The sequence below is a fragment of the Peromyscus maniculatus genome, chromosome 22 (genome assembly GCF_049852395.1).
Source record: "Peromyscus maniculatus bairdii isolate BWxNUB_F1_BW_parent chromosome 22, HU_Pman_BW_mat_3.1, whole genome shotgun sequence".
Classification (NCBI taxonomy): domain Eukaryota; kingdom Metazoa; phylum Chordata; class Mammalia; order Rodentia; family Cricetidae; genus Peromyscus; species Peromyscus maniculatus.
In genome coordinates, this window is record NC_134873.1 from 55,510,948 (window position 1) to 55,525,289 (window position 14,342).

The window sequence follows — 14,342 nt, forward strand, 5'->3', positions numbered from 1 at the left end:
ATCTGCGGAAGGAGAAGGCAGGGCTGGGCGAGCGCCGGAGGAGCGCAGCCCGGGAGAAAGGGGCGGGCCGGGGTCAAGGCAGAGCCTGTGGCTGCGCCTCCCCATTGGCCCGGACGCGGTGGGAAGCCCAGACAGGCAGCTAGCGGGCGGGGGCGGGGCTTGTCTGGAGCCCCGCCCAGGCCCCGCCCCCGGGCCGCTGTGGGACTCCCGCGCCCCTCGCGCCCTCCCGCGGGCGGGCCGTCCGAGTTTTTAAAGTGGGCTGGCAGCGGAGGGAGCCGGACATTCGAGAGCGGCCGGTGCACAGCTTCGGAGTCCCCAGCGTCCCGCTCCAGCTCTCCTGAGGCGGCCGTACAATCCTCGGCAGTGTCCTGAGACTGTATGGTCATCTCAGCGGCCGCGCTCGCCTGGCCCCGGATTCCTTCCCACTCGCGCTCGTCGAATAACTATTTCTGTTTGTTTGGGTTTTTTTTGGTTGGTTTTGTTTCGCGGAATCCCAGAAAACTGACTCTACTTCGGGGATAAACGGAACTTCTGGTCCCTTGTCGCTGCTCTCTCCTTTTGGCGTCTTACCACCTCCTCCCATTCCTTTTCCCCGGCCCCGCCCCCTCCTGCAGGTTCCTCCCCGTCACCCCTCTCCTCCCTCCTCCTCCTCCTCCTCCTCCGCACCTAGCCAGCCGTCCGCAAACTTCCACCTGATTGTGCGGGGACACTCGGACCTGCGAGCACTAAAGACCTTTCACACCTGCCGGGGCGACAGAGAGCCGCCGAGGGCCACAGCAGAAGGCAGCGGCTGCAGCCCCTACCGCCGCCGCCCTAAAGAACCCAGGCGCTCCGGGTCTCGGAGGGACGCGGCGACAATGACAGCTGACAAGGAGAAGAAAAGGTAAGCGGGCGGGCGTCGGAGCCGGCGACCAACTCGGTCCCGGGCAGTGGCGGAACTGCGCGAGGCGGGCGCGACCCCGGGCAGTTGCTGGCGGGGGTGCGAGAGGTCTCGGAGGCCGGAGGACCGCTCTTGGGGAGGAGTAGGGGGTTGAGTGAGCGAGCAGGTGCGGGCTTTAGGGACGCGGAGCTGCTGCGGCTTCGCAATCGAGTCGCGAACCCCCTAGTTCCGAGACCTTGAGACCCAGAGAGATGGCCCTGGAGGTCAGGGGTGCTTCCATGGCGCCTTCCAAAGCCTGTCGTCCCCAGAGCACCAAGCTTCCCCAGCCAGAGGTTTGCAATGTTTCTTGGGCTGATGCCCTCGACTTTCTCAGGCTTTACCTGCTGGGGCAGCAGACACGCCTTTCTTTTCCTACGCCCCTCCAAGGTCTTTCCGAGAGCGCTCCCGGGCGAGCTCTGCGCCCCAAACTAGCATGGGACAGGGGGCAAAAACGCAACTCGGGGGCGCTCCCTGGCCCGAGGAGCCGGAACATGGCCAAGTGTCCTGCTCCGGACCGCACTCAAGTTTGTAGACACCCCCCCCCCTTCCCTCGCCCTGCACCGCGACTCTGCCAGAGAGTGGGTAGTGACCTGGATTGCCCTGCGGGGGCAGGTGTCGTAGTGTGCAGGGAGAGGACGGCGACACCGGGCCTTTCCGAGTGTCTGACTCTTAAGAAGACAGAGAAGGGCAGCCACGGAGGCCTGCCCTCGCGAACCTGTGGGCACTGGGTGAGAGGCAACTCCGGCCAGCTCGCGCTGCCCTCCAGTTTCCTTCAATCTGCGCCGCGGGATCTGGCGGCACTGGGCTCTCTCGGAGCCTGGGTGGGAGCGCACCAAGCAGCCTCGCAGACCTGGGTACACCCTCGCCTCCTGCAAAAGTTTGTGGCTGGTCGCCTGGCCCTCTGCGGTGCGAGCCTTGGGCTAGAGCGTCCAGCACTGCGCTCCGCGACGACTTAGCTAGGGTGGCCAGGATCGAACGCGGGCCGGCAGGGTGGTGCGAGCCGCGGGAGATGCACAGGCAAGCTGGAAAGGACTGCGTTGAGGACTCAGCCCCAGAGCAGATTGGCTTTTGTTTGGACTTCCACTTAGGGACCCGAGCCAGGAACAGTGTATCCTCTGGTCGAAAGCGACGGCTCCCACCTCAGGGCACCGATAAGGATTTGATAAACACGAGCGAATCGCACCCGTCCTGGCCCGGCGCCCGCGTCCTGCGCTGGAGGACCTCTAGGGGTTGGGAAGGCATTGAGTCCGGTTCTAGATTCCCTATTGTCGCCCACCAAGCAGCTCTGGGGTGCTGTGTCCTTTGAGGGTAGAGAAGCAAGGGAAAGGACTCAAAGCCAATCAGAATGCAATCATAAACAACCAAAACCGCGAAGTTAGACAGCCCAGAGCCACCAGGGGAACGTACAACGTTTTATTACTGCGGTGCCTATGGGTGACTGTCGCATTTACAGAGATGAGGCCTGATGGTAATCAGTGTGAAGTGTCATCTTGCTCTTAGGTCTACCAGTCGTTGGGAGAAACAGGGAAGAGCAGGGAAAGTGATTCCATAGCCGGTTTACAGAGCCTCCTTAGCAGAGGGCCGTCGGAGTATGGGAGCCGCAGTAGGAGCGGGAAGAAGTTGTGTAATGATACCACAAACTATCGATGACAGCGGCCACTTTAAGAACCAGTGAAACACCGCCTGGCCTGCGAACCTCCTGGGGAGGCCGCTGCGGGTGGTGCAGCGCCCTAGTGGTAGCCCAGCAGGGATTTTGTGTGTGTGTTAAGGAAAGGCAGGACCAGCCTTGTGGAATTCCCTCACCGCCCAATGTCTCTTAGGCTAATAGTTTTGAGACTTGGGTTGTGTTGGCTGGTTTCTTGGAGCACTGAGATGTAGTTAAAAATTGTGAAGCGGGGCATTGAAGGCTGGTATCTCTTAAGTGGCTGCCCCAAGCTTCCCAGAACGCCTCACGAAATTGATGTGAGCTGCAGGGCTTCTGGACTGGTGATTCCATCCACTAGTGGTTCTGAAAAATTTTGTATTTTTATTGGTTTAAGAGCTGTTTCTTCTCCAGAACATCATTGAACATTTGTATTTTTTCTTCTAGAAACAGCCCCTCAAGAAGCCAGAAGGACTGTTTTATTCTCAAACATCCCTGAGTGGGTGGATATATTAATCCATAATAATTAAGAGCCGGCCTTTTAATTGTTGGTTGGCTAACAGGCTTTAGGGGGAACCATGGTCAACAATCTTGAGTTTAGAAGAAGCAGAGGTCTCATCCATCTGCCAAGGTTCCCGACTCTAGGAAGGGCCAAGTGTGGATGGTCTCAAGTGGAAATTTGCAGAGCAGAGAAATTAAGATACATGCAAGTGAGGTCTTTGGATGGTCAGGAATCCGAGTCCAGGCCCTAAGCCAGACTCTGGTCCAAGTACCTTTCAGGCGTGCTCTTCTGGCGCTTGATGCCAGGGCAAGGGTGCACAAGGACTTGGAGACAGTTCCAAACTGTGACTCGATTTTCATGCTAGTGGGAAAATGAAACCAAAGTCTATCAGTTTTCCAAATCAAGGCAACAGTGCTGGATGGCTTCCTCAAGTGGAAGCGTATTTTCTAATCAGAGTTCCGTCAACACTTGGCAGCATTTTACATTGAATTACCAGACCTATAGACCGCTAGAGACTTGTGTGGAACACTATCCATCTGGACACTTAAACTGTACTTCATACAGCTTTCACGGAGTTTTCAGAAGGTGTCATGACTTCGGGTTTGTTTTTGTTGTTTGTTTTATTGTGGGGCTTTAAGATTATTTTATAAACATGCATGGAAACCATAAAAATATTTTCTCTTTCTGGATAAGGCCCAGGGAAGGGAAAATGGCTCCTGTCCTCACAAGGAAAATTAGTGCTGATAAGAAAGAAGCAGAATGTTAGTTCCTTACAGTCAGTCAGTATGTGGCCAGCAGAGCCCCCAACCCTGACATGCCACTGGGGGTTTCCAGAGACTTAGTGCAGGTCACCACCACTACCACCAGACCCCTGAACTTTCAGAACGGAAGATTTACTTCCCTAGATAATCGCAAGAGCCTTCCAGCCATGGCAGAAATGATGCCAACCGGTCAGGTGGCACTGCCCTCTGTGTCTCCAAACTTAGGGAAATGTAAATCCACTGCTGAGTAGCTTTCTTTGTTTCAGGTAGAAAGGACAGCAAAAACAAAAACAAAACAAACAGAAAACAAAAACAAAAACTACTGCTCTGGTAGACCGCATTGAGCAAAACAATTCAAGGACCCTCCTCAGTTCCTGGATGTTGCTAGTTACTTTGTGGAGTGGAGAACATTCCAGAGCTACCAGATTGTTGTATGGTGAGATTAGGCGTTTTCACAGGATGAAAGTCGGGAGATGAAAACAGTCTACTTTATTTACATTGTAAATCAGTTTCTCTGTCCCTGCCTCTCTGCCTGCCTGCCTGCCTGTGTGTGTGCATGGTGATTCCCAGCACTCTAGGAATCTATGGTATAAAGTGTTTAGAAATAGAAGGAACCAAGTAGGTAATTCCTAATGCTCCTGGACTTCAGGCCAATGCATTTGAAAGTCCTTGTTGTGATTAATTCTTTCAACATTTAGGCTTGGAAATCTTTTCTATTCAGCATTTATTTGCTTTTTTTTTTTTTAATCTCCCCCAGCTCTGCCCTATATCAATATAATAGTTTCCCTTTTCATTTTACCCCGAGGGAGCTTTCCTTAGTTTTGAGTCCTGACCAAGCTAAGGAAAGTTGTGTAGTGTATACCTACTGAACTTTGACCCTGATGCTGAGTCAGTACTGTTCTCTCCCAGGACCTAGCTATCCTTTACCTGTATGTCCCACTCCAGCCTCATGGTGCCGAGTCTCATGATGATTCATACACGATATTAACTAGTAAGGTAACAATGGGCACAGAGCGAACACTCCTAGTCTGAAAGACAAAAAAGGCTGAAAACTAAGAAATGGGGAATATGTTCCGTACTTTCAATTGCTTGGTCTGTACTGGGGTGTTCTGTTTGTGAGAGAGAACCACCCACGAAATCTTAGGTGTCAGCACCCATATTATTTTTCTTTTGTAGGGTTCAAATGTTTGAAACTAAAGAAGAGAGACTCTTGAGTGGCGTTTCCCTCGGTAACCACACACACTGGTATCTAGATGCATTGCTGTAAGGGGGGAAGCTGCCTCCCAGTGTTCCTGGAATACTAGAGGATGGATGCTGGACACCAGTGTACACTAGATCCCAGAGATAGTCCAGTGGGGGTAATAGAAGTAAAATATGGAGCTCAAGGGAGTCCTCCATCATGAATCTTGGTACCATAGACAAAATGGCTACTGAATTTAACTCAGGGGCACACTTGTTTTGGGTGAAGGATATGTAGGGGGAACTCTTGTAGGCCTCCACAGTAACAACTAGGGGTTTCTGCTTCCATTGAGGACAGCAGTGGAGTTGACTGTGACTTCATGAAGGCTGAAAAGGGAGTGGGTCCTTTCCCCTACACTTTGTAAACTGGCCTCCAGTGTAGTAGTCAATCTCTAAAATTCTATTAAGTGCATGTTTTTCAAAAACAAAACAAAACAAAACAAAAAAACAAAACTCCATCTGCCCTCCCTGTGAGGATTGAATCCAGAACTTTGTACGTGCTGGGCAAGCATTCCCTACCACTGAGCTATACCGCTATCCCTTGCTCCGCTCCTAGCAGCCTTCCAAAGGTGCTGTGACCAGGAGGAGGCAAGGCCTTCTTCCTGGCTGTCTTGTTTAGCAGCCTAGAGCTGCCCTGAGTTTTAGGATCTTTTGGTGGAGGCTGCAGACTGCCTGGGTACATTTCCATGCCACTGTCTTTCCTTATCCTGGGGATACCTATGGAAAGAAACTGACATTCACATTTTCTCTTACTCCCCGCTCTTTGGAGATTCTTTCGTACTCTAGAAATGGATGTGTTCTTAGGAGAAATGAACCCATATATGCGGGAAGGCCAGACAAAAAGCTGAGCTCTGAGCTTCCCTGTGCCAGCGCTGGCCTCAGAACTTGACGTGGATTAGCTTTCTTCATCCTGGTAACAACCCTGTGAGATAAGCCCTGTCATTATCCCCACCTCACCGATGGGAACGCGAGCACAGTAAGGCTGCTGCCCAGCGTCCCAGGCAGTGTAGTAGAGCTGAGACTCTGCTTGGCAAACTGTCTCCAGAGTCCACAGTTTTAGCAATTGTTCCATGCCTCCTGGCCTTGCCTAAGAGGCCTATAAAGCACTTAATACCATGTCTGAATGTGGTAAGCACTCTATAAATGATAACTTCTGTTGTTGTGTTTATAATTATTATAATGACTTTCTCTCTTGTGACTCATCCTATGTATCAAACCTCACACACAGGCAGGAACTGAAGATCCAAAGGGTATTCCTGGAACTCCTGGAATTTTTTATTTTTTTTATAGATATTTTTCCCCCTTCAGCTTGAACAGGAGACAGTTCTCCACTGCCCCTAGAAGTTCAAAGCTTTCCACCCACCCTTTGCTGGTGGCAAGACTTCAATAACTCCTCAGTCTTCGGACTCCATTGTGCAGGGGGACCTGTTAGGCCCTCTTCCTCTGTGGCTTCTGAAGAACCATCTACAAATCAAGATGAACAGGACTTCCTCTGACTCTTTGATCTTTTGAAATTGCAAGCACAGGAAGGAAAGAATGGATGGGGGGATAAAGAATGGTTATGATTGTTGTGATCATATTTTGTATTTTTATAGAGCCCTATCTCTGGTAAGCACCACCAGCCCCTGTAACTAAGAACCTTGAGGTCTTTTGGAGTTTCCTCGCCACAAACCATGATTGCATCAGAACATATCACGACAGAAAGAGAAGCTACTGCCGTATTAGCAGTTGTGGGTCAGGGTGTGTGTGTGGGGGGGAGGTTTGGGGGGGCATCTGTGGATATATGCAGCTAGCAAGACTTGCAGTTTTTAAGCAGAGTTAGTGTGCAATTTGATGTCATTGGTCTTGTTAATTGAAAGACACAGAACCGATCTGAAAGCATGCGATTGAGAAAAATGTCGAGGTCCTTTGAGATCCCCCAAACCAAAGAGATAAGCATGACAGTGACCAGAATGTTATTATGAGCGTCTGAGTGGCCTTTCTTTTCCTAATCACTCAAGAAATACTGCTTTGCTTATGGCCTCAGGCTGTTTCCAGGGGCCACCATTACATCCTTAAGGCTCCTGTAATACAGTGTCACCTACCACTGAGCACAAAATTCTTTAAGGCTATAAGTAATATGTACGCCAGATCCTAGGAAGCAGACACTTTCTCATACAGAATGAGGTTTCAGAAAGAATAGCTTGCTGGTAAGTAAAACAACCACATTAAAGTGTGTGTGTGTGTGTGTCTGCATGTGTGTGCATGCACATGCGTGCACCTGTGCACACACATGCATGCATGTTAGAGAGCTGGCTCAGCACTTTAGAGCACTTACTGATCTTTCAGAAGACCTGGTTTTGGCTCCCAGCACCTATATGCTCATAACTGCCTCTTAAGTCCAGCTCCTGGGGGATCTAACATGCAGATGCCATCACTTCTGTCACCTGCACATGCTCCCCCCATAATTAAAACAATATATATATACATATATGTGTATATATATATATATGCACATATATATCCATGTATCCATCTATCATTTTCTTAATTCTACAACTTCATGGAAATGAACCGTTAGAAGTTTCCTCTGTTCCCTCAGTGACTCACTGCACTCTTCACTCACTGTCACTTTTCCAGTGACAACTTTCAATTGGAAAAAAAAAATAAATGTCATAGGTAAGTGCAAAGGATCAGAAGACTCGTGGTACCCAGGGGTAGACTGTGTAACTAACCCATGTAGATACAAACAGGCCTCTGCCGTGCTGCCCTATTGACCACGAGGTTCATGAGCAGGGGTTCTCAACCTGTGGGTCTCGACCCCCTCTTGGGGGTTGTCAAATGACCTTTTCACAGGGTCGCCTAAGACCATCAGAAGACATAGACATTTACATTGCAATTCGTAACAGTAGCAAACTTACAGTTATGAAGTAACAAAAATAATTTTATGGTTGGGGGTCACCACAACCTACGGAACTGTATGAAAGGGGCACAGCATTAGGAAGGCTGAGAACCACTGTTTTAGAGATGGAGCCTTACTGCCCTGTTGGCTACCCCCAAATTCCCCGGGTACAGCCACTGTCACTCTCCTATGTAAATAAGTAATTGCAGTGGCCTCTTTTGGTCTCCTGTTGGTTTGAAGTGCATAGTTAGTTGGCCTCTAACTGTGGGAAGTCAGTAGTTTGCTAAGATTAAGAGGAGGGAAGACAGAGTCCATCTGAGAAAGTTCAGAATGTTTTATAAGTCCTTTAAAATACGTCAACTACAGCATATGATTTGGGACTGGTAATAATTTAAACCACTATGCTGTAGCGTTCTGTCTTTTGATGGCCGATTACTCTTAACAAATATACATACTTTACTCCCAGACTGTCATCACTGTGTGAGATTTGTCCTGACTGCCTCCTGTAGGGGATGGGGAAGCAGCGAGAACAGCACATTATTGTCGTTTTGCATTTGGGAAATAGAGCTGTGGAAAGAACTAAGCCACGCCATCTGAAGCCAAACCTAGCCGTGGATCTAGGTGTGGCAAGGCTGGCCCCCAGGATACCACCTCGGGCTCCTGGTTTGGTTTTGTTTCATTGTGTGTATGTGTGTGTGGGGGGGAGTCAGGAACTCAAAGGAGCAAATCAAACTGCTGCACTAACCCCTCTCATTACTAATGAGTAATTACAGCAAATATTTACAGGCCTCCTTCCTGCCTTTACGACTTCCTGTTGCTGAAGCACTTTGGAGTGTTGGGAAAGATTGTTCTGGAAAATACGTCATACATGGCTGCAGGAAAAGAGTGCCTTTAAGCATACACACACACACACACACACACACACACACACACACACACACACACACACAGAGTCACTTAGCTTTGTTTATGAATTCTATGTGGGAATAACAGCATTATACCTCTTGGAGCTGAGAAACTTACATTTTTCAAAACAAAGTTTTAAAAATCAATTCTCAACTCCTAGGCGAGTGAGAAAAGCAGACGTGATGTTTGTAGAGCAACCTAGAAATAAGACTATGCATGTTTATAAAGTGAAACTTTGGGTTGAAGCATAGCTATTACATAAATACTTTTATAACCATGCAACCTCTACAATTTTTTTTTTATGAAACTATGGCCCCACAGTGCTTTCTGAAGGAAGGTAGTAGGGCTTGATAGAGTAAATCAAGATATATAAAATATGCCACACGGGCAGTTCCCTAAGTTCCAGAAGTTCTCATAATGCTCATTTCCTATATATTTAGTTTTTAAACAATCAGTCCAGTGAAACAGCTTTCTGAGCAAGTTTCTGCAAGCCACTGTATCCCTGTGTTTCTCTCTGGTGTGCCCAAGATGCTATTTTAGAATGGCAGCCTTCACTCCAGCCCTGGCTAAGGTCGATGGAGCTAATTTTGGTGTCTAGGGTAAAGGGAGAGAGAAATCATGTGCAGAGCCGAAAGGCTTTCTTGTCCTGGGCTCAGAGCAGTGTGGTGTTACCAGACACACCACATTTTCACCTTTAGAACCTTTATTTGTGTACTTGCCCAACAAATGTTTGCCTAGATATTAAGATAAGGAAAATATTAAGGTCACATTTCACTGGTGACAAGGGAGCGTCTGTAATTGTAACCGTATCACCGTGTAGCAGGAGTCTCTTTTCTATACCCAGGACTTAAGGGAATTAATGGTGGGTGGGGCGTAGAAGCCAAGGCCCTTCTCAGCTTCTCTATCTGGCACTATTGCTGGCACTGTGCTTTTTTGGCTCAGTCCATGTGCCCCACCCATTTGGTGAAGTCTTTTGTGGTGGTCAAGGAGCCAGAGGGAACCCTGGTGCCCTCTGTGGCCTCACTCTGGAGTCTTCTGGCATTCTATGGAAATTGGTTACCCATGCATTTACTTAGGAAAGGCCCTGGCACTCGCATGGTTTTCCTAGGCTCTCAAGACGAGTTTACATGGTGCCAGTACTGCCCTGTTTCAGGCCTTCTCTGTTGTCCTGGGGGCACGACAAACTTTCCTTGTGGCGAGGGAGTTCTATGCAGACTTGGGTGTTCTCCAAGGATTCGCTAGATACCCAGAGTCTAAATGAAGAGGTTGGAACTTGACCCCAAGTCTTTTCCAAGGGGAACCTATGTGACAGTTGACTTTGCTGACAATGAGGGACCCGCCCTAGGTCTTCCGCTTGCTCCACTCACTATTGCCCATGATGCCTCCTGAGTTCTAGTCGTAAGCCTCTTTCTTCTGCCATGAAGGCACTGTGGTCGTATTCATCCCTGCCTGATTCTTTACATTGGTCCACTCCTGGTTGGCTTTCCTCTCTTTCTGCCCAGATGGCTCACACTTTTCCTACCATGAACCCAAGCTCTCTTCCTTTCATAGAATGCCATAGTCATTTCCTCTCTGCCACTTCCCCCTCCATTTGTGCTTATGTTTGCCAAAGAGACGATTATATTTCCTTGTTATCTAATGACATTTCATTTGTTCTTGCCTTTCCAAGAAAATGACCCATTGTGGCCTATAAAATCTCGGTCCTTTTCCTTTCTCTCTAAAATCGTGTTTCATTTTTTTAAAAAAATTACAGAATTGATTTGTTGTGGACTCTTGGGTTACTTACAAAGTCCATTTCTTGGACTCAGCTGTCTCCATCCACACAACTTTCCTTCACCTGTTTTTGCTTAGAAAGAACAGAAAAGAAAATAATGGGGGGTGGGCATGGACCAGATGAACATTATTAGCTATCAAATGTGAGAGTCGGACAGGAAGTATGTCAATGGCTCGCATCAAGGATGTACAATATTCTAAGGCAAATACCAGCTAAACAGCAGAATTCCCCAGGCTAACTCAGAACTTAACCAGTTGCCTGGTGGGAAAGTTGTGCAGATAGATACCAGCTCTCAGAGAGATTCTTCCCTAGAAAGCCTTCTCTGGTCAGCAGCACACCGTAGCCCTGTGTCAATTTGGTCTTCAGTCTGATTTTTTTTAAATTTGCATAATGATTTTAAAGCTTGCTTTCTTATCTCCATTTTAGGTGCTCTGTAGTTGTTTGTAAAGGGAATTCAGGAATATGGGGACCTTTGTGGAGAGCGATGGAAAACACAGGCTCAGATCAGCTTAACCCATCTTTATTTGATAATCATCATGCAAGTGATGAGGTTTGTGGTAACGGTGGCCTTGTGTTGAGCCAATGTGTTTACAGGTTATCTACTAATCTGGGGACTGTGCTGCACAGAAAGATCACAATGAGGCATTTGACCGGCTCTGGCCTCTTCAAATGACTTGTGTGGTGGTTGACATGGATGAGTCTCCTAGCTGCGTCTTTAGGATGCTGCCATCTAGTTATGGGGTAAAAAGCTAGTCCAGACAAAGCATTGAGCCAGAAGCAGAAAACGGATAGGAACTGAGAAAGCTCTGTGTCATGCAAAGTTAAAAAGGACACATCAGTCTGAGAGAGGAGCATTAATTAAGACCTCAGTCTTGAAGATTAGGATTCAGGTTTGCACAGGCAGTGACCATAGGCTGCTTCGCTGGAGATGGACTTGGAAGGAGCTGATGGCAAGGTAGAAGTACACAGGCCAGGGCTGGCCAGTGCCCCTTCTGGCGCTGAATGGTAGCTCTCATGGTAGAAGAGATGGGACCTGGGCAATTTGGGGACAGGCCTTCTCAAGTCAGTGGATGGAATCCTTGCCCTTCCTCTCTGGGGACAGTAGCTGTTCAGAGCACTGTCCTTCTCCTTCTCCCAGGAGCCTAGCTAGAGTGTGAGCACCTAGGAGTGACCGAAGGCAGCCTTGGTGGTCCTCCACAACAGTGACCTGAAGCACAGCACCCACGGGTCTTACGAAATTGGCTGTCATTTAGGTACATGGTCCTTTTTTGCTTGCACAACTACTTGGGAGTAATAGATGCTAGAGTTCAGAATGGGAACCAGAAGGGGGGTGGCTTGCTGTGACCCTAAAAGGGCAGTGCCCGGCACCCTCATATTCTCGCTCTGATGGCACAGCCTTTGCCCCCTTGGGGGATTTGGTGAGGTCATTCATCCCATCCCTTCTTGCCACGGCTCATTAAAGAAAGATAAGACATCCCTCCAGAACCTACTGCATTATGGAGTTCCACAGCCAGGGCCAAGTCAGTCTCTACTAGTAGCTCTTCCTCACACATCCTGCCCAGAGTGCTCTGGCCAAGTGGCTCTGTGACCTTCTCCTTTTCTGTTACATAGCCACACCACTCCCTAAATCCAGCTCTGATGTTCTGGGTCGGCTGGTGCCAGAAGAGTCGGGGAAAAATAGCATCGTCTTTCGGAGTCACCTGGGTAGGACAGCCGGAGCCCTTTTCTCTCCGCAAGCAGGTGTAACCTTTTCCCTGGAGGAATTGAGAAGCACTTAAGGTCACAGCTGAACATTTGTGGGCCAGGAGTCAGTCAAAGATCCCAAATCCCTGGATGAGGTCCCACTCCAGGGACAGCAGAGGCCAGCGGCTCTGATCCTAGTTACATTAGCTTACCCTGCTTCAAGGGAAGCTATAGCTCCGGAATGCATTGAGCCTAAAATGTAACCTCACAATGACAACTGCACGTCTCAACTCAGTTCTTTTCTGTCCCCTGTGGTTGGTAATTGGTTGTAGAATGGAGAAGCCGTTGCTCAGTCCTGGCAGGTTGGTTAGGCCGGTGGTTTGCTTTACTGTGCCTGCTGTATGAGCATCATACCTGAGCCCAGAGAAGGGTCTTCTGGAGCCAGGGAGCCTGAGTCACCTTGCCAGAACCAGAAAGAGACAGGAGGCAGTGGAGCTTTGCAGCCCAGCACAGATTGGTCCTTATCCAGAGGCTAACCGAGACCTTGGGCTTTCCTCTGGAAGCCTCTGGGAAGCTCTAAGAAACCCCAAGACCATAGAGAGGCATGTGCTCAGATCTTGCCACACTATGTGAGTCTAGCAACTACGTTCCCATCGATCCATCCAGGCAGCAGGAAGGAAAAAGGAGGCCACCTTAGCCAGGTTCACCTGTGACTAGACATCTGCCAACCTGTGAATGCCTCCATGTCTACTCATCTGTGTTTATTTTCTAAATGTGTTTTTTTTTTCATGTTTAAAAAAATGTGTATGTGCATGCACAAGTGTTTGTATGCATGCAGGTACCTGCAAAGACCAGAAGAGGGAGTTGGATTCCCTGGAGCTGGAATTACAAGTGGTTGCAAGCCACTAACCAGGCATGGGTGCTTGGAACTGGGCCTCTGCAAGAGTAGTATGTGTTCTTAACTACCAAGCCATCTCATTAGTCTCCATGTTCATTTTCTTTTCCAAAGTAAAAGGTCCTTTAAAAAAATCCATCTTTGTTTCTCTGGAACTTAAAGCAGGTTCTGTCTGGTCTTGGTCAGTGAAATGCTGGGGTCTAGGTATATCTCAAGCTAGTGTCGTCCCCATGTTCTCTAGCTAGCTCAAGGCTGTGGGGAGAGCCAGAGGACTAGAGGAGCCGGGCAGCTGTCTGGGTGACTGAGCATGGATCTTTCAACCCTCAGCCATCCCTTAAGCACATTAGAAACTGTATTCCATCGAGCTCAACAGGTGCCTCGGGGCTCTAGCCACCTGTAGTTCCTTGTATGGGTACAAACATCACAACAGGGGTGGTGACTTCACCTTAACTCTCCTTGGGTTAGGTCTCTAGGGCCCTTGTTTATTTTGGGGAGTGACAAGCTTCACCCACTTGAATTCCTTGGCCTCCAAATAGCGTCAGAATGACCACAAGCATTCTGTGTTCCTTCGTTTTTGTTTTGCCAAACAGATTCTAAATGCTCTTGGGGCCACCTTCTCTGGTTTTGTGTCCCTGGCAAAGCCTGCCTCCCCAGGAAGTTCAAAGACACTTTCAGGAGTCTTTAGGAGTCTGAAAGACTGCTCTGTATTGCTCTCTGGTTTGTGTGACCTAGGATGGAGATTTCACCCCTCTGGGTGTTTCCCATGAGTACTAGATGTATGTGCAGGTTTCTCTGAGTACCATTAAGGGATTAAAACCAGTTAATGTTTTAATAAGACCACACATTTTAAAAGTATACTTAAAAGCTCATTTTGTAAGCATTATCTCAATGGAAAGAACTTTGAAAAGTATAAAGTACAAACCTTCAAGGCATTGTAATTAAAAAGCACTGCAATATAATCATTAGGCATATTATTACCTCTTAAAGTGAACGAACTGTAGTTGGAAGGGAGCCTCGGGAGAGTCTAAAATAGAGACTCTGGTCTCCGGGCCCCTGAGTGTCCCTCTGCCTGGACTTTTGGGGCCTGTGGGCTGTTGCCAATCATGACATTGAGTTCAGTGATATTTTTGTCCATACCCT

At 48.5% G+C, this 14,342-nt stretch overlaps 1 protein-coding gene across 1 annotated transcript in view; it reads left to right on the forward strand.

Moving 5' to 3' along the window:
- Positions 1 to 225: 225 nt before the first annotated feature.
- Positions 226 to 14,342, forward strand: part of Epas1 (endothelial PAS domain protein 1) — an 85,025-nt gene continuing 70,908 nt past the window's right edge. The window contains exon 1 of the mRNA XM_016005046.3: positions 226 to 883. Within this exon, the coding sequence (XP_015860532.2) occupies positions 858 to 883 (26 nt within the window). The 5' untranslated portion in view covers positions 226 to 857. The remainder of the gene's footprint in view (positions 884 to 14,342) is intronic.